Source organism: Argopecten irradians, chromosome 6, assembly GCF_041381155.1.
Source record: "Argopecten irradians isolate NY chromosome 6, Ai_NY, whole genome shotgun sequence".
NCBI classification, from domain to species: Eukaryota; Metazoa; Mollusca; class Bivalvia; order Pectinida; family Pectinidae; genus Argopecten; species Argopecten irradians.
The window spans coordinates 30566522-30588640 of record NC_091139.1 but is presented as its reverse complement, the minus strand read 5'-3'; the positions used below and the strand labels follow the sequence as shown (position 1 = coordinate 30588640).

The following is a 22119-nucleotide window of genomic DNA, read 5'->3' as shown; positions in this document are numbered from 1 at the left end:
AGGGGACAACTCGCAACGCTGAACTGCAGGAAAGCAACACTTCATTCCATCCACGTACACCACAGCCTGACCGCCATCTTAACGACTTGATTGAGCACAACGTTGTAATGACGTTCGGTAATAGTGACGTCACAATAGATTCACATTCAATTTTGCGCCACCCTTCCAAGGGCACTATTGCAAATACTACCCATGTGTGTAGCCAATCAGAATCCAGTATTCTGTCACGTGATGTAAAAGGTTGATAAACATACTCTATGATGAGCTAGACCATCACCTCTATTTTTAAATTGCCATTGAGATGTTCTTCAATGATCTTCTTTAAAGACAATTGAACATGAACAGAGGAGAGGTAAAAGTTAACATTGTTTACTTGGGAAATCAATTTATTATGCGGATCCTTTAAGGGCCAAACGTAGAGGCCAATAAAGGAGACGGCATAACCGGAAATTAAACACCACGGCCCTACTACATGTCGGCTGGATCGAGATGTCTATGATTTGGCTAAACCATACCGTCAATAACTTACTGTTGTGACAGTTGATTGTCAGAAAGCGAATATCTAAAGGCCAATTATTTTTGTTTAGTGAAATACTGTTTAAATAATGCAACTGAACGGATAAGTGTCTAATCAACCGTTATATTTGCACACCAAATTTCCATTACAGTAATTAATTGTAATGTTATGTAATGAAGGTGAGGATGAATTTTTGTGATGAAAATGATGATGAAACTGAGTGATGAAAGTGAGGATGAAATGTGCGATGATATAATAATAAGGTTGAACATAAATAGTACCAAATTTATTTAATTAAAGAGGCAATACAGGTTCATTAGAAGAATTCCATTATTTGATGATTTATTATCTCTCACTGTAGGAAGAAGGTAAAAGGTATAAGGTGAGGCAAACACATCATCCATGACTGTTTCGTCTGGAATTTGTACTGTAATTGAGAGATAAAAACTAATTGTCCATTCCTATTTATATATATATTATAAATGCACATTTTCATATAGAAACTAAATTGATATCCTGAGCTGAGAATTATTAATGAATAAGAATGTTTGAAGACACTTTATTGTCTTCTTCTTCTTTGAAATAATAAAATCATTTTGAACCTAAAAAACAACTTATTAATGACTAGAAAATTATTCGTTCCAATACACTAATTGAATATTTGACCGAAGTCAGGTAATGCTGTGATAAAGAGCTTGTTTATCAGATGAAAATAGTAGAATAAAAGGCCATCATAAAAGAATAATAATTGTCAAGAATATATATAAAACTGACAATAGATGACATATATAGAAAATATAAATGTATCGAAAAAGAAAAACTATGTGTATACTTGTAGATAATTCCGAACAAACTAAATGTGAATACGGAAGAATGAATATCTGAGTACTAGTACTCGGCAGGGGAAATGCTTTAAACGTGATATTTGGCAGTCGTGGTACTTAATTATAGATTAACATTTAATAGCCATTGTGTGTTCGCAAACAGGAAAAACGTCCCGTCTATGATTCAACCTACATACATTTACATTAAATATTTCACAAACAGACATGGAAAGCGCCCTATGAAGACATTTTACCCTCGCCACATTTTTATCATTTTTGGGAGGTGGTGTGGTTGTTTCTTTCTTTCTTTTTCTTTTTTTTTATACTGAATGTAAACTGACGGTGAAACAGAATAGTTCGCAATAAACCGATGAAAGATGAAACCATGTTATGATATAGGACTTTTTCACGTGTGGATAGGGATATTTTACCCATATCCACGTATGAAAGATCTCATATCTCGACGTTTTATTGTAAATTAATCACGACTTTGATTATGATTATGATTTTCCGCCATTTTGAAATCAATTCGAAAGGGACTGCAATTCAATTTCTCCATGATAATTACGTGATATTTACAACTCAATTTCCGTTGTTGGTATCTTTTAAAATAAATCCAATTTAGTTTCTGAAAAAAATGGTTAAAATTGTAATAAAAAAATAGTAATTTTGTTTGGGTAGCCATGCAGAACAGCCTCAGTCGACATGTATAACACGTGTAGGTACGAGAGAAATGCATGTTTAGGCAGTTCGAGTTGTACCTGCATGAACATAATATGCGATGTTATCTTTTCTCTTCTTCCTAACATCTCCATTGACACCGCCTCACTTTTTGGGCTGAAGTTAAGTGCTCGCCCCAATGAGGAAGGCTTTTTAGTTCTAACCCTGGCCGAAACACACAGTAGTTTATTAAAGGATGTACACCTCTGAGAAGTTTAAATTTCCTTGTATTACACTTTTTATATAGATTTTTGAAAATAAGAGTTCATACCATAATTGATAATGGAAGAAAAAGGTATGCTCGTTTGCTCGATTTTTGATCATACAAACGATAAATTAAAGCCATAGTTTTCTAATGATGTTTGATATGTATGGATATTTACAGAATATATTTTCCAGTGATTTCTTCAAAAAGCAAATCATATTTGTGATTAATGTAACTAATGTTTTTTTTCCTCAGAATAACAACATATGCTAACCCCTATGCCTTAATTGTGAGCTACAAAATGCACCATTTTCAGCCATTTTTGCCAGAATTAACTCTTTATAGAAATAGTTCTGATATTAAGCTTTTGGAAATATCATATCACTAGGGAAAAGGTTGCTCTTTCTAAATAACGCAGAGAAATGTGAGGCCCTTGTGCTTACTTTTTTGACCTTTTTATATATTTGTTATTTTTTAATATTTTATGGTAAAGAAAAAAAGTGCTCAAATTCAATGTAAAAATAAAGTGACAAAAAGTGTACCATTTCGCACATTAGTGCTTAGTATTTTCAAAAATATTTTTGAATCTAGTTAATGTAATATTTATATACAATGAATCTAGTTAAACTGGCCGGACTGAGTTATAATGAATAACAAACTTGCTGACATGACAAGGAATATTAGTTTTACACCACATTTTAAAGATTATTTTCTAATTTACGATGGTTTGACAAATGAAGTTTAATGCCACATATGTTATAAAAACACTTTTTATGTTAACGTAAGAATGATAAGTCAAAAGTTGCAAACGATACTTTATTCATTTGACAGGGCACCGCGAAGGGAAGGTTTCCTGACTTATTGAACATATGTACATCACGCAAGTATAAAGTGGGGAGTTGTTTCCGTCTCATGCATTTCAGTGATCCATTTATATTTACCTACTTTCCCAATCCGCGCATGTTACTGGACTCTTGACGTACACTGTTTTTCTATCGGAATTCGTTTGTCTTCGCTTCACCCCACGATTTTTGACCCAACATTTTGTTTACATAGGCATTGCATTGTGGGAGGTCACTAAAGTTCAACACTACTATACTAATCGTTACAAAATTCGACCGGTGCCGGTTCAAAATACAGAAAGATGGAATTTCCATTATAATTATTTTATTTGACACATTTGCACAATAATTGATATATGTAACTTAGTAAGTGTATCTGTGCACGTCTTAATAAATATGTATTTTTACTCAAATTACATGGTTTATTTAGTTCATGTCCCTTTAAGTTTTATAGCAAATCTAAGCTCGATACAACTAAAACTGCTGGCGCAGTGATGATTTAAATAAAACCATTATAAGCAAAACATAGTAAAACTTTGGCGAAAAAGACACACTTTCAAAATGGCCGCCTAACGGGTCATTTCCTATATGTAGATACAAGAATGAATAATGTCTTCGCGTCTCTGTCCTCAATTTGTTTTCAAACTTTTTTGACCGCCACCTCTGGAAGAACCACATCTAATAGTCGGGCAAAGAAAATCAGTCTAAATGCGTTCATTGGCCTTCCAAAAGTTCTCACATATTAATACGACGGTCAAGTTCTGCTTAGTTTTCCAGTTCTGACCATTAAAGTAAAGAAAAGTTGAAAGCATTGAAATAGAGGCTGCGTGGAAATGTAACCACGGACATAGTGAGCCGGTAGGACGTTTTAGATTTCCCATACTTTAAATTAATTTCTTCGTACGCAGACAGATTTTGACGAGAGATTTTATTTTTCCATTTCATAAGAAATTATACTGGATACATTCACACCATTTTTACCGACTTAAGCCATCCTTGCCCGACTGTTCACTTTAACCGTTCCTTTGTAATCATTCGAGAAATACACTGGAGTTATTTCCCTTATTATAAAGCCACACCAACTCATAACCTCATCTATAGAGACATTCGAACCAGAACGCATACTCTAACAGAGCATGGCCCTTTTGGCTGTAGTTCGATTGATAGGTGAACATCACATCATGTGGTCGTATCATAATTCCATCCAGTGTATAAATATGTAGAAACTTGAATCCTACCCATTTGTTATCCCAGTGACGAAACATACGCAATATGATTCACAGTGGGCTGTCATATTTTTTTTAATAATCATCTTTTTTGTGCAGAATTTTCATTCAAAACAATACATATATACAATGTACTCATACACATAGAGGAAATAACCCCCTATATTTGACACATGTATACAAAAAACATTTTTATTTTTAACAATATATAATAAAGGTATGATATTAATAGAATCCTACCTGACATACATCAGCCAATGTACTGTTTAATCAACCATCATTAAGTTAATGTATACATTCACACAAATACCATAACAATTTCATATGAAGTTTATATATTGTAAAATTGGAAGTTTCGAAATATGAAAATATGAATTATTTTGTAATGAAAAGGAAGTCAGGATTGGAATAGAAAAAGAAAAGAGCCACGAAGCTTTAAAAAGAAAAAATGAGGAAAAATTGAAAATGTCTGGGTAGGATGGAGACGGAGAATCAAAATGATAATATATAGCATATAACATAGTAATTAAAAAGATACAATTTCGGCTTTGTGCAGTGAGGTAAAATGGATACATGCATGTATGATGAAGTGCAATTATAATTTAATTAGTTTTTCCCATTTACTCCAATTCCTTTTTAAAATTAAAGTTTTACTTTCTCATCTATACTATTTGAAATATATTTTTGAATAAAATAATAGTCTTAAGTTGTGTTGATTAGAGCGTTGATGCTTAATGAAATGTGTAAACATCTCATTCTGTAAATGTATTGCTTTATACTTTTTATGAATGTATTGTCCAATCTACTTCTATGGAGATAATTTGCATGAATAAGTCGAAAAAGAAATTGTTTTTTATTAACAGAAAAATGAATTAAAAGAGCTTGCAAAAATGTGTCAAAACTTTTCAAGTAGTCCTTAAATCTTCACATTCCCATTATATTTGTGTAATAGTTTCAGGTTCAGTATTGCAGAGTACACAAAGAGGGGAGATAACTACTCTGATTTTAAACAAAAATTAATTTGTTACCCAAATAAAATAGATTCATTTCAATTGGAAACATCAAATTGAATTTTGTTCATTTCATCATATATCTTGTCAAAAATTGCATTCCATTATCTCTACCTCTAACTTGTTTTCCAAGTTGTAAAACAGTTTTGATCCTTTTCCATCTCTAAGAAAGAGTTGCAGATTAATAGGCATATATAGATAAGAAATTTCTTTTCTCTGTAAATTAAATGATGAAATTATTTTTTGCTGCTGAAACCATGAAGACCTTTGTACTGTAGGGAATTTGTGTTGACTTTGTAAATCTTCGTATGTGTAAAAGGAACATTCATTACAATGTCGTTTATAATACAAGCACCATTCTGATAATAGTTTTTACAAAAGATAATCTTCCTATCTACTTTAATATCATTGTTGTACCAATTGGGAGTTAGCAAAATATTTTCCTTGAAGATTTTCTCATTTTATTTTGAGCAACATATATACCACGATTTACAGACATCAACCCAGACTTTTTTTTACATTTATTTTCACACATCTTTATACATTGAGAAACACGATTTGAAAGACATTTTACATTTTGTTTTTGCATTGTATCAAAAACATTTCAGCAACGTGTGGATTATACAACAGGAAATCCCTATGATATGTTGACAAAAAAATAGATATTGATGCAAATATATTACTTTTTCCTGTAGGATTACGTAGGCGAATTCATGTGATTTTGCTATTCTATCAACCCTTCACTATTTCATATACAAAGCGATACTGGGTTAAGAAAAAATCAATAACGCGAACGAGGAGAGGTAAAGACCAGATTCTCAAACACGGACTATCCTCTGTGTGCTGTGGCATGTGAAGCTATGGGGAATTCCAGCTCCATGTCTGAAAACTGCTAATTGGTTCAGCGAGTTTATTGATATGGGGCGAGTAGTCATTGACTTGTACAAAATTACATATCGAATGTAGATAGATCTACTAGCGTCAGTCCCTCGAAATAAAACACGTGTATTTTTCTGTCAATAAAATGTGAGAATTGATACATTCGCTCATACAAAACAGGATGAAAATAAATTACTTTGTACATGGTATGACATAATTAAAATAGATTAAAATAGTGTAGTATTTAAAAATGATATCTCTAAAATGTGCCCCGTCGAGATGCTTTGTGACTCATATTTAATATACTAAATATTCGTTTCCTGTTATTTCCTGTTAAGAAACCAAAACTTATTTTTTATAAGAACTTGAAAATTATTTTATGACATGGGACAGTGTTCGTTGTTTACCAGATATGGCCTTGATGGACAATACGAAGTGTGATGATGACCCAACAAAACAAGTTATCAAATCAGAAAATCTTATTTTTGGTTTTCCTATGTTTACCTTTTTTCCGCGCCAATATGTAACATCCTTGAAGTCACACTCCGTCTAGATCAATAAACCCAACGTATTTATATTCCCATAGGAAATTTTTATCCAGATTGAATGCTCCGGTTTGTGTTCTTATCAACTTCGTACAGCAGATCCAACTTCTAAGGGACCTTGCAAGGAATAACATTAGATAGTATGTCACCCATTTCGCCTATATCTTGCAAAGTCCTAAATATAAGCCATTTTCCCTTCCTATAATAATCAGATTCACATTTTGTACTCTCAACAGATATTTTCAATACTAACAAATACTAACAGCCGAAAATGTACAAAATTTCAAAATTCGTGGATGTTGCGAAAAGTGTATGTATGATTTATTTTGAAATGTGTTTTTTTTTTTTTTTTTTTTTTACTTTCTTCAGTAAGTCATTAAAGACATTGATTGCAGTGTACCTACACTATACACAATTGAGTAAGTATGCTTGTATATGTGTGATAATTGTATACCACTTTTCGATTTTGAAAGGTATTTACTTGTTATGTAATCTTTATGAAGATAACTCAAATTTCGCTATCAATTTATCTATAAAACAACATCATATTTTTTGGAAAATAAGATTCCCATGATTGAGAATGTAAGAATTAGGGTTTCGCGCAATTCTTGGATAAGAATCGATGAAGCACAAGGACATGTTTAGATTGAAAACAAAACTTATTTACATGTATATGCTCACATAAAAATTTTAGTTAAAAGGCCAGTGCAATGATATCTGATCTAGCAAGGTATTACAGTGTCAATGTTGAAGTCTAACGGTTTTACATGGTATAACCCTAGTTTTCTAGTAATTAGACGTGATTGGTGATTTAATAAAGAACAGTTGTCGTTATTTGAGTGTCCAAACTAACCATCCTCAATACTCCAGGGGTTACTATCACCATGTCGTCACATCCACGCCTGAGCTATGCCATAGCAATATAGAAGGCTCGGTGTGCGACAACAGATGATACGGATAATTTTGTCCTTTGCTGTACATAAAAATCCAATAATGGTACATTGTCTGACTTTGAAGTTGTCTGTCGATCTGTTAAATATCTAAAGGAAGTGTATGTAATCATGCTATCCGTCATGTTTTTCTGAACTGCCTACCGCTTCACTCTGGTATACATGTAACCCTGAAATATCAAGGGTGTATTTAAATGTAATTTATCTGTAATAAGTTTGAGGTGAAATGTTTGTAATAAAACAAAATAGTGTTAGGATTAACTATATGCGATGTGTAAGTTAACGTGTAAAGATAACGAATTAAAGCCACCATAAGAATAACCGTTACAGTTTTGTGTCCAGTATTATTAAAGTTAATGATAAAATACAATGACACTTTTTCTCCAGTCTTTGGGTTAACCTGCTGTTGATCTGGAAGCAGCCAGTCAGCCGGTATCAGTAAAGGTTTTTCCAGCGGTGAAAATATATATATAAAAATATGTTAACCTACGGTCATTCTACGACAGATGCCCACCTGAGCCCTGAACTCATGACCCAGAGTTGGGGTGACGACAAGTCAGATACGGTTACAGCAGTCTCTTTATAAAAGGGACAAGTATATACTAGAGCTCCCTGTTATAATAACGAAGTATTAGCGACGTTAGCGGAAGTAGTAAATTGTCCCTTATTCCGGGCAACAATTGGTGAAGCATTGTTACCGTAATACGGTCGATTGTATTGTTCAAGCACGGGAAATAGAAACTGGAAATGTTGCAAATCCCCATGCGCTTTCCTGTAACGGAAAGATAAAGGACGGAGAGTTCCTGAATAACTATCAGATGTCTATCCCTGCTGAACGGTAAACGTTTTCGGACAACACGTTCACAGGGAAACAAACATAATTCTACTTCCGGTACAACTTAAGTAAACAATAATACTTTCGTTTGTATAAAAGGCTTAAACAGATGATCACGTGTTAAGATTGGACACAGGACATCTCGTATTATATTGTAGTTAAAGGGACAATTCATTCTAAGAGAACATTAAAATTTGTACATATATAGGAAAAACCCAGTTCTAATGGAATTTAGATCAGTCGGTTTTACTGTGATGTGCCTGAAAAGACCATGGTGGTGACATGTGTGTGGAATTTTCAAACTCGCTCGCTGTCCGCCATTACACATTGTGGTCGAACTTCTTGTATGCCGAACCCTGTCCCTTGCTCGTAGAGTAATGCAACTTTTGTCTATAACTGCTCAAATCGCTCTGACTATAGTTTGTTTACCTTATTAGGTGAATTATCTTGCCTCAAAATCATGTTATCACCTTCGCAGTGGTTATGTAGTTCATTTGTTTAACGTGCGTGACTTTGGCTCGGGTATACATTGTAGGTACAGCGCCCATATTCTACCTGCTTAATCGTATTGATCAACGATTTGATATTTCAACGATATTAATTAAAATACTTAACAATGACGTGGAATTTGTCAATGTTTAACGTTATTTTTTTCATAAGAAATATAGAACAATACATTTATACAATATTTCACTTCTTGGTTATGTAAAAGAATTAGCCTGAGTGAATTGTCCCTTTAAGCGTCTTTGGGATGACACCACATTTTGTTGATAATTTCCAGCTATTTGGAATCACATATGTCTGTCACAATTTGTCTAAGACCGGTATCCATTCTTACCCTAAGATAACGAATTGGTTGTGGTCTATACTTGTTTGTTTGTTTGTTTGATTATTTAACGTCCTATTAACAGCTATGGTCATGTAAGGACGGCCTCCCATGTATGCGGTGTGTTGCGTGTATGTTGTGCGAGGTGAGTGTACTGGGAGACTGCGGTATGTTCGTGTTGTGTCTTCTTGTATAGTGGAACTGTTGCCCTTTTATAGTGCTATATCACTGAAGCATGCCGCCGAAGACACCAAGCAACACACCCCACCCGGTCGTTATTTCTCTCATACTAACGGATACTAACGGGTATAGTATTTTTTCTCGTCCAATACACTTATGTCATATGATGTTTTACTACATTATATTACAATCTTTTGATGTCGCGGCATTAAAACAATAGTAAAATCTCAACGTCATACCAAAAGGCTTTACGTAAATTTCCAGTTTTCTGATTACTTCAAGATTTCTCAAATGGTGGGGAATCTTTATGGGAAATTTGTAATAACAATGTCCAGGTATTCCACTTCATTTGTGAATATGAAGAATAGGGATTTTTCTTACCTTTGACAGAGATATACATATGTACGTAATTTTACAGATGTGAGATTTTTCTATCTTACCAAATAGTAAAAACAAGCTGCACTAAGTCTTTGCACGTGCTCAAATAGGGTAAGACAAAAGAGTTATTTATCCTCTTTCGGGTGAGACAAAAGATCTCAACCCTCGGGATAAGATTCTTAAGCTGTCAAACACTTGCCGAAGCCTGGTGTTTGACAGCTTAAGAATCTTACTCCTCGAGTTGAAATTCTCGTGTCACACCACAAAGAGGATAAAAGATTATATCAGTCTCGCCCCAAAGGGGGTTAAAATGAAATTAATTTTACTCTCGGTTGCAAACCTTCAGCACGACTGGGGTATTACTACATTTGATATCCTGATATCATAGTTTTGTAAGTCTCTGTAGTCTAATTGATGATAAATGATACAAAAACATATCCACAGGAATTTGTTAACTTATATTACTGTAGTAAATGATATGACATCATGTGTTGGGAGCTTTATGTGTAATTCGTTTTTGAAGGAATAAAATAAGTCTTTTTTTCTCTTTAATCCATGAATTAAGATGGATTTTAAAGCAAATATTTAATCGTATAAATATAGTTAAAAGGTAATTATATAAATGCTTGTTATAGTCATATGTTAAAGAATTAGAATGTGTGGATGTGTTATAAGTATTGTTTTTGTAAAAATCGTAAACATATTGAATAAACATCAGTCGCAGTACACTGTCGTGGTGATATACTACCTCTGTAGCAAAGAATTGAGAACTGCCCTTCATATCACACCCGTGCTACTGCATTATTCAAACCGGGTAGAATACCCCTATCCTTGCCATCACACCGTTATTACTATATTCTGTGACAATTTGTAATAATGAAGAATGGATTCATTATTATAAATGATCATACCCGGGATAAATGATCATACCCGGGATACAAATTGTAGCATATTGGACCCATGTGGCATTGACTGAATGTAGATATCATTCATTTGAACAAACTTAGTAGCCCTTCATCCCAGCATGTTACAGGTTCAATGTAAGACCTCTAGGCCTCTTAACTATTCACAATAAGTTGTTTGAAGATTTTAGCTTTTTTGACCCTTGTGACCTTGAATGAAGGTCATTTGAATAGACTTTGTAGTCCTTGCTACATGCTAGCATGCGTTAGGCAAAATTTTAGTACCTTTGACCTTTCGGTTTTTAATCTTTCATTTTAGCCTTTTTTACCTGTAACCTTGAATGAAGGTCAATGTCATTCATTTGAACAAACTTCGCAGTTCTTCATGCCAGCATGTCACAGGCTCAATATCAGGTTTCTGGGGCTTTAAGTAAATCGTTTTAAGAATTTAGCTTTTTCGACTTCTGTGACCTTGAATGAGGGTCAATGTCATTCATTTGAACAAACTGGGTAGTCTTTCATGGCAGCATGGTGCAGGCCGAATAGGAGTACCTTAGGTCTGTCGGTTATTGACAAGAAATCTTTTAAGATTGTAACTTTTTTGACCGTTTACTTGAATAAAGGTCAAGGTAATTCATTTAAACAAACCTGGTAGCACTTCATCCCAGCATGCAGCAGGCCTAATATGAGTACACTGGGTCTTTCGGTTATTGAGAAGATTGTTTGAATGAAAAGTACGCACGGCGGACGGTGCACGACATCTTCAGGTTAGATTACCTAAAAACTAACACAAAATCGACAAAGAAAAAAATGATGTTTTATTTCAATATGAATATCAAGATTGAACAATCAATCAAGGTTTTATTAGGGTCAGTAGTTACCGACGAATTCTGGTCGGCTGAGATCTATATTAAATAAAGACGACAATTACAATTTGGCACAAATTAATAGTAAGATTACTCAACATAATACATTAAAAGCACTAATAACATACTACTATACAACAGTTTTGCTAGACTGTATTAACGCACTGTAAATCACTTTGTATGTCCTGTTGTACTGTAATGATTTTCTAGACGACGTACAATTGAAGTGGTATCGTTGTCTCGTCCAAGAAACTCTCAAACACATGCATTTTTAGACACCTTCATGCATCAACATATTAAACATATACTTTGCATCACGGTATAGTGTACCTTTAATGCAATAACTGTCACATTAAGCATACACCTATAGGCTCAATGCTATGTTGATGCCTAAAGACACGATGGTGTATTAAGGGGTCTAAAAATGCGTTGGCAAATATTTTTGAGAAATTAAATTCGCGAAAAAAGTGAATACGAAATCAAAGTGATGTACAGTATTCAGCAGTCCTTACCATAAACATCATTAATGTGCTTTAAACCTATTTATCATACACTTTTGTATTTCATAGACCGCATGAATTTTTCGGTTTTCATCATGTTAAGCCATCATCTTTGACAACCAAGTGTAACAACAGAAACTGCCAAACAGCTATGCACTCTTTAACTGAATTTTGAAATCGATGCATCTTCGTGTCCTATCAACTATTAAAACATTAAATTGTTTTTATATAGACTGAGGAAACACGACTATGGAAAAAGGGAAGTCATATCTTAACTATTATGGATATAAACTTTCTCGTTACATTTCTCTCTCGTCCTAACGAGCGCTAACTCGACTAAAAGTTTCGTTAAGCTAACTTATCTATGGAACCCTTCATACTATATACATGACTGATACCAGGTATATACAGGTAAAAGGTTAACATCTACTCGCCTCCTGGTATTTTCATTGTATATCTTGGAAAAACAATCGTAAACACGGGACAGTAAAATGAGTTTATAAAAACAAACTTTACAATAATATTGTTAATCTAGCTAGCCTCCGCGGCGCTTTAACATTACATATGGTAGAAGGTTATCACAAGAAAAAATATCCTGATAAAATCTCGCTTAGAAGTATTTAAATCAATAAATATCCCGAATTAATCGTCACCCGAGGATATATTAAAAAACGATCAACACATATACTGATATAAGTTCTGTATGACACGACATACGGTTCATTTTGAAATGCGTTTTAAATCGCAGGTCAATACAATATTGCCGAAAAATATGTCTATTTTATTAGAAAAAATAGTTTAATAAACCGTGTTATAATAGTGAGAAAAAATGTCTAGGTAGAACTCGAAATAATGTTAAGAGGGGAATCTCCTATACTAGTACTTTCAATCAGCAATTTCATTACTTTGCAATTACGATACAATGTCTGAAGTTATTGTTTTTTGAAAATGGTCGAATCTCAGAAATATACTTGATATTGGGTTTTTTTCTGATTCAAACAATAGCAAACTAATTAAGTTGAATGGATGTCTATATTTTTACGAATACTATTATCTTCTGAAACTGTGTTGTGTTGTTTGAAAGAGTATATTTATTGAAATGAACTTAAAATGATATACAGAATATTTAGTTTATGATGTGTTAACCTGTCAGTTAATAAACGAAATGATTGAGTGTCCGATCGGCTTAGAGGCTATCTAATTAATGCTTCCGGTACTTTAAAATACATCAAACCGGAGGGAATGTACAAGATATATTAGGTACCTACATGTATATATGGCTTTCACTAATAGAGTATTACACATAATAATACAAAAAACGACACATGTAAATATTTAAACCTAAGTAGTATGTCATACCATAAATCGCTATATTGTCAACATTGTGAAACAGACAAACACTACAAGACAATGTTGGTGCGATCGATCCTCCCTATGGAACCGCCTGATCTCAAGATCATGAAACTGTTCAAATAAGTTTATACTTAGCTAATCAAAGACGACCTAACAAGCAAGGTCATTTTTGATTGGCAGATTTTAAAATGTTTCATGATTCTGATATCAGATCAATGATAGATATGCTTGGTGCAAACCAATTTATGAATACATAAGACTGAATAATCATAATGTTTATGTAATTACAATTGTGTATCATTAATCAAATAAAACATTTTATACTGAGCAAATGTTTATGGAAATGTGTTTCTAGACTTAAACAAACAAACAATTACATATATTTTTTAGATTCTGACAAGAAAGGGGAACATTGCGACGTCAATTTTATTCATTCCCAGTATTTATATAGTAAAAGAGAATCCATAGTTCTTTGATGTAAAAATGTCGACTTCTGGCCTGTAACTAGAAATTCCTTACTTGGGTCTACATCTCTAGAGACTCGCAGGTGGAAGGCTGATGGTATATGTAATGCTACGTATACACTTGTGCCACTTGGACAAGTACGGCCGCTATAAGTAGTTTAAGGGTGACTTTCTTAAAGAGTTGATTATATAAAATAACAACATATAAAAAAACTTAGTCAAAATGTTTAAACAACAAGCATTACAAAGGTACACCATACCATGCTGTAAAATTCACAAATCACGACTACAAATATCTACTTAAAATTACAAAACTGCAAATAAAATAACCTATTCTTTTTATAATGTTCATCATTATATTATTGTTTCTGGAAATAATGAAAGAGATTTTCCAACTACAATATCCAGCATTACTGTGGATCTTGGTGTACCAAGACTAACACCCTAAGAAAGTTGCGAAGACTTGGGGTTATGGCAGTGCAATAAATCGAAATCCCAAAACAAAACCTAATACAATGTGATGCTTCCAATCGAGTAAGTTCAACACTAGCATAGTGATACTAGCAAAAGCAATGGGGAAAATGACAAAAATAGGAAAACGCTCATGCGGGGATCTCACGTAACTTTCCTAGACTTTATGTACAATAATTAAATATGAATAATTTGCTAATGCGTTCAGATTTTATAATCCATTTACGTTACAATGACTAGTCTGATGCAGATACATTGATTTATGTGAAACTTACATGATCTGGAATGTTGAAAAAATATTCTGAACAAATACTACATACATTGTGTATTACATGAAAGTCCCAGGACAAAATGACCATAGACATGGTTCATTGTATGTACTAATGTCTTACACGTGTAATGCTGCTACAAGTTCTTTTGAGTATACAGATAACAGTTACGCTGTCAACAGGACGACTCGTACATCTCATGGATCGTATGATTCCCATACTATGATCTAGTGCTGGATTCAACAAAATAGTTAACATCGAAACTGTAATGGATGTAAGTTCGATCACCAAATAGAACACGTTTTTCTGTCCTAACTATGACACTTAAACGTTCTATTCAGATAATTTATATATCAAGTTAATTAACTTGTACATATAGTATATTATAGCACCAATGTTTTAAACTAACGGATTTGCAAAGGTCACACTTTAAAAACTCTTTTGGAATTCTCTAGCAAACGTGATATTCAATTTGGTATTCATTATGTTGCAAGTTACCAGTATATGATATACTAACAGGACAGGAATTAAAAGTAGTATCACTGCTGTCAGTGCATTTGTACATATGGCCTTAATCATAAAAAATACTATTCAATCAAGTGTGTCTGTAAAGGACAACCAAGAAACGGGGAGGTGTCTGCTATTGTTATTTTTACTTAATTAGAACACGACAATACATGGATCTGATATAGAGTCTATCATTTATGGAAAGGTGTCCTCAAAGATAGAACTCATTGTACAGTATACAAAGTTAAACAATACCAATCGTTCTACGAATGGGTATGAATTTATATACAAATGATCGATGGTTATGATTACGCCCTTTGATATCTTACCAACATAGATAAACGACAAAATAATATTTACTTTGATTAATTACTGAAATAACTGACTAATGCTTATCCCAGCTTTGTCGTTAACGTAATGACAATCAATAAAAAGCCTATCACAGTAGAACATACTGGCATGTCATCCTCACTAGCCGGACATTCCATATTTGCATATTACTGAGTTTCCTCCCTTTCGGGTAGGTATCCATTGTAACGTTATTGTTTTGTGAGCGAAACTTTCTCACGTTGTTTTCTCTGAATGGTATCACGTTACACTCGCAAACAACACATGATGTCACAATCAATACATACCCAGAAGGGCAGATAACGTTATAATATGGATATACAGAATAGCATCACCCTCTAAAACTCTCCAAGGCAACTAAATTTCGTCAGTCAATCTATCGTCTGCTGGGTTCCATAGCGTGATGGAGAAATAGTCGAGTCGAGTTATACAGACTACCAATGAAAATCGTAATCAAGACAAGTTTTGCGAAGCATAAAAGAATGTCATTTCCTTAGCTGGGAAATTTTTTTTATCTTATCTTGATAATAAGTTTATAATAATGTGATATATCAACTTTTAGTCATAAGATTGTAGTATTAATTACAAAATACATACAAATATCAATAAGGAACTTTTAGGAGCGAACACAATCTTGAACTATGAAAAACTAGTAGAAAAGAACACGTTTTAGACTATGAAAAAAACTGTAAACGTATGCAAAAAGACTATTTAAAGAAAAAGTCTCAAAACTACATATGCAGCAACACAAAACGAGGCAGCATTCAAAATAAATGGAATACTCAGTGGATTTTGAAGGTTGTATACATGGATGGATTTTAACAAGTGATAGTGTGTCAGATAGATATATTTATCTGCATAATGAATATTGCACGCAATTGTCAGTATAGTAGAAACCACAGGGTATATACCTGCAGGCTTACAATGGACCTCGCCAGCTTCGAAAAGAAAATATTTTATACTTGAATAAGGGAAGCTCCATAAATGAGTATAATTGGATGATTAATCGTATGTATATATGGCCTGACTTTGAACTATATTGAGGTATAGAGGTATCCATCTATCAAGCAAAACGTTCGAAACTCACAATCATACTCTTGCTTCCATTCTCTCTCACGCGTTCAAGCGTACTTCACTTTCACGTCTAAGAATTATTTTTGCAATCCATTTGAATATTGCAATAGTAAACGAATGGTTGTGGTCCATATAGTCATCTGTACCCTTCGACCATCTTCTAATCCATTACATAACGTTCTGAAACGGCTGAAAGGCAAACAAAACAAAACCGAAATGTAACACTACATCTACGTAGTCAAGGCAAATAGCCACATCAAGCAAACAACCAAGCATGCAAAATGAGGATGCATGGCACAAATGGCCGGGACCATGGGGTATGCAAAACGAATGGTCATACTTACAAAACACACCGGGATGAAACAAAAGAGGTACATGCAACGAGGTTAAAATACATATATTATCCGTCAGAATTTTCTATTCAATGGATTTTGTAGGAATACTTAAGCGGAATTTTGATAAATTTCAGAATATTGTTGTCCTGTCATGTATTTGAAATCATTTTAAAATACTAATCCGTTATTTAAATATCTTTTGGAAGAGATTTTATATGTCTTGAGCAAGTCCGTCGACCGTTTATATGATTTTAGCAAAAGCATTTGAAATGGTTTATGTCTTTGACAAATTGGTATAGGGATCTGAAGAAATGCCTCAGTTGATATAACCAAATACTACTTTTGTTTACTCAATAAATCAAGCACTCTATCAAAATTAAAATGTCTTTCTCTGAATAATTCGCTTGCGTTACAGAACAACCCATTTCAAAAACTACCAGTTTCAAACACATTACTGAAATTTCTTTTTGTCAAAATATTTTAAACGTATAATATATATCTTGTCATACTAATTTTAGTGTCAATAAAAATAATAACCTGCTGGATTCCCGACGCTAGCTACGTGGACAGTCATTGGTCGAATTCCGGGCCTTGGGGTGTCTGTTCGTCGAACTATTGTTCCCCAGTTTCGCTGTTTCCGCTTTGTCGGCTTAGAAACGTTGTTTGCGTAATCAGGACTCTGATCCGATGTTCTCTTTCTCCTACATAATCAAGAGTAGAAGACATAAATTCCAAAACAATACAAATATTTCTATCATATTTTGTTTGACTCTTCTATTACTGAAGACCACTTGCACTGAAGCAGCTCATATTTAATGTACTGTAGTTGACTAAAATGAATAAATGAATAAAAAAATAATGGAAACGTTGTTCAAAAGATGAAACACGAATATGTCAGCCCACGAATATTTCATCTTTTTCAACAGCACATAAACTTACCTCAGAACACAAGAGAGAAGAACAACCAGCACCACCACTCCTATAAGGGAAGCTACTCCTACCACGACTATCCAGAACATTCCAAAGGTGACCGTCTGCTCATCTTTCTGCAACTCACAGTTATATCCTTCCCAGCCACTGGTACAACCGTAACGACAGGTACCGTTAATAGAACACAGGTTATCGTAACAGTTACTGCTGCAGTTTTTAGTACAATATTTACCCATTTTACCTTTCTCACATAGAACACACTCGCCATTTGTGAAGGTACATGAGCCGACGCATTCCTCAGGGCAGAACTTGGAGCAGTTACGTCCAAACATTCCACTAGTACAAATACGACAAATACCCCACTGTCGATCACACAGTGTACAGTTATCGCCACAAGGCACTTCGCAGTGTTCTCCGTAGAATCCAGGGGCACAATTGTGACACCTTGCGGTTGTGACGTCACATCCGCCAGAGTCGCATGGACCTCGACATTCGCATTTTAATCCTGTCAAATCTCCGGGACACGCTAAGCAATTACCTGAAGTTCTATTACATATGGCACCACCACAGTTCATAGGGCAGTCTGACAGACAGTATTTGTCGTGGTATCCTGCTTCACATGTATAACACCGACCAGTAATTTTGTCACACCCTCCTTCATCACAGTGACCAGTACATTCACACGTCTCGCCGTACCAATGATCCAGACACCCATAACACTGACCGTTGTGTCTATGACAGCCAGTGTCATTGCAGCTTCGCGGACATGACTGATCACAGAATTCACCGAACCACCCGGGTGCACATTCTGTACAAATTCCTGTAGTTTTGTTGCAATCGTCCTTAATATGGCAATGACCACGACACTTGCATCGCGGACCATACCACCCATTTTCGCATGAATGGCAACGGCCGTTTCGTTTACAGTTGTTTTCTTTGCAGTGTTTTGGACAACGTTTCGTACAAAGCGGTCCTCTCCATCCATCCTCGCATGTGTGACATTCACCAGTGGAATTGCATCTTTCTTCATTACAGTGCCCGGAACAGTCGCATGTCTTTCCGAACCAGTCAGCAGCACAGTTGCATTGCTGTGGATCGCGACGGTCGCATCCTCTGTCGCCACACACCGATGGACATATATCCAAACATTGTTCGCCGTGGTATCCTGCTTCACAATTACGACAAATCCCTTCAGAGTCACATCCTGTCTCGTCACATTTTCCAGAACATTCACACCTTGAGCCGTACCATCCAGTTTTACATGTTAGGCATTTGCCTGTTTGCGCATCGCACACGCCACCCTCACACTTCTGAGGGCATTGCGTTGTGCAACTCGACCCATACCAACCTTTAGCACATTTAAAACAGAGACCCTCTGGTGAGCATGCGTCGTTTTCGCAGTGTCCCGTACAATTACATTTTGCCCCATACCATCCCATAGTACAGCTCCGACAATTGCCCGCTATCCGTGTACAAGTTGGTCGCAAACAGTGCTGAGGACAGAGTTGCAAACAATTGTCCCCAAAGTACCGATCACGGCACCCATAACAACGTCCGTTTATGCTACATCCATTCTTATCACAGTAACCAGAACATTCGCATTTGGCACCGGACTTGCCTGGTTTACACGACGAACATGTTGCGTTATACTGGTTACAAGGACCGTTGCAGTTTTCAGAACACCTTAACGAACAGTCATCCATGTAAAATCCTTCAAGACAAGTATCACACGTCCCAGACATTCGGCCACATGTGTCGGCACAATTATCTGGACAGTTCACGGTACAATCATCGCCAAACCATCCCACCGCGCACTCCACGCATCTATGTCAAAGGAAGAAAATGATTATCAAATACCAACGGTCGTGGAAGACTTGATAATTATTCAGAAAGGAGCCAGACAAATGCTATCTTCTGTTTATTGGTATAATAGTAATAAGTTTTAAAGAAAAATTAATCAAAGAAAATTCCTTAAGCTTATGATTGCATGAATACAATGTAGATCGGTTTATAAATGAAGCCTATTGCATAACCAGTGACAAAAAAATCGAAGTTACGATGTTATCAACATTACAAGAGTTTGATTCTAGATATTCCTAGAGGCACAAATTGACTTTCTGTGAATAATTATGCTAGTAGCAAGAATAAGTGTAACACCGGACGCTCTCCTTACCTGCCATCTTCATTGCATCCAGAATCTGCACAGTGTCCCGTGCACTGACACCGATCCCCAAACCATCCGGACTTACATCCTCTACTGCATGCCCCAGTCGTCTGGTCACATTCATCACTAAGGCAGTGTAGAGGGCATGTCTCCTCGCACGTGTTTCCATAGAAACCTGGGATGCAGCTCTCACATTCACCAGACGACTGAATACAAGAGTTATTCTTGCAGTTTTTAGGGCAAGACATTTCACACCTTTCACCGAAATAACTGTCTTGACATTCGTTACAAGTTCCGTCGTCGCGATTACATGCCTCTCCAATGCAGTTTAACGGACATTCCAGTCCACACAATTGTCCGTGAAATCTTAGAGCACATTCTATACAAGTTCCGTCGGCTGTACATCCAGATTGTGCACAATGTCCTCTGCAAGAACATGTATCTCCGTAATAACCATCTCTACACCGATGACACTGACCAGTTAACATGTTACATCCATCGTCGCCACAATTGGACGGACAGGATGAATTGCAATACAGCCCGTGCCAACCAGTCTGACATTTGGCGCAATACTTCGTTGATCTATCACATCCACTGGTATCACAGAAGCCAATGCAATCACATTTATCGCCATACCACCCATCCTCGCACTGTCCAATGCACGCCCCTGTTGTACGGTCACACGCTTTGTCAACGCAGTGCTCTGAACATTGGATATCACAGCCTTCTCCATATAACCCAGCTTCACATGAAACACACCTGGACTCGGGACATTCGTCATTTAAACAGCTACCTCTACATGCGCAAGTTACCCCGGTGTATCCTGTCTGACAGGAAAAGCACGCGCCTTCAAATCGTTCACATCCAGATTCTTGACAGGTCTCGGAGCAAGCATGTTGACACTGCATGCCGTATCGTCCATCAGGGCATTCGATACAGGTACCATTATCACGCTGACAGCCTTTGATATCACAGTCCGGTGGACATGGCACATCACATGCACGGCCATAATAACCTACAGGACAGGGAAGGCAGTTACCAGTGTCCTGTTCACATGTGTTGTTGAAGCAGTCTGAACTACATTGGAGGGTACATTTAGCTCCATACCATCCAGGCGTGCATTGCTGACACTCTCCAGTGATGTGGTGGCACCCAACACACCCTGGCGAACACGACTCTGTACATTTATTGCCATATAGCCCAGACTTGCAGCCGATACAGCCACGCGATGTTCTATTACATCCTCTTTCATCACATCCGGCTATTTCTTCCGTGCATTCACAATTACTCCCAAACCATCCATCCTCACATCCATCTTTACACCGACCCGCAAGTTCTCCAATGCAATCACAATTGCGAGTTGTTGTACCGTAAAACGTGTCTTCCTTAGCAACGCAATGTTCGCTACACGGATTGTCACACGGTCCTCCACACCATCCTGGTTTACACCCAGCGTCACATTCTGCCGTTACCGAGCTACAGTTCTGTATGTGGCCCTTAGCTTCAGCAACATACCGAGGCTTACATCCTGCACTGCACTTCTTGTCACACGCAAGACCATGGTATTCAGGATTACATCCAAACTTGCATACGTCTGTATACCTATCGCAGCTATTCCCGTAGTCATCTCCTTCCTGACCTCTCTTTAAAAAGTACACCCGTTGTTACATTTTTCTTCACATGTTGGTCCTTTTCCGATATAGCATCGAATATACAATTGTATAACTACTACATGTATATGTTCAATCTATTTATACTCTGTACACAGTATTAAGCGTTCAAGTTCTATTAAAGCTAAAAGTATGAACTTAAGTAAAATTGAAATATATTTAGAGGTTATGCAGTTGTATTATACTGCTATGGCTACGCTAAAGGTCAATGATATGAAGTATTAAACATATACCATTATAATATTAAAATATTGATATGGTTGTTGTTCATACTACAATCATACATAACTAACGATGACCATGCATTATACTCACCAATGTACGTAAAA

At 35.7% G+C, this 22119-nt stretch overlaps 1 protein-coding gene across 1 annotated transcript; it reads right to left on the bottom strand.

Moving 5' to 3' along the window:
* Nucleotides 1-11640: 11640 nt before the first annotated feature.
* LOC138326453 (multiple epidermal growth factor-like domains protein 6) lies at nucleotides 11641-21784 on the bottom strand (the record flags this gene model as incomplete). Its single annotated transcript, XM_069272557.1, has 4 exons — nucleotides 11641-16880; nucleotides 17564-17727; nucleotides 17966-19780; nucleotides 20130-21784. Coding segments are annotated over 4 exons (3663 nt in total), but the record flags the coding sequence as incomplete, so codon positions are not given.
* Nucleotides 21785-22119: the final 335 nt, after the last annotated feature.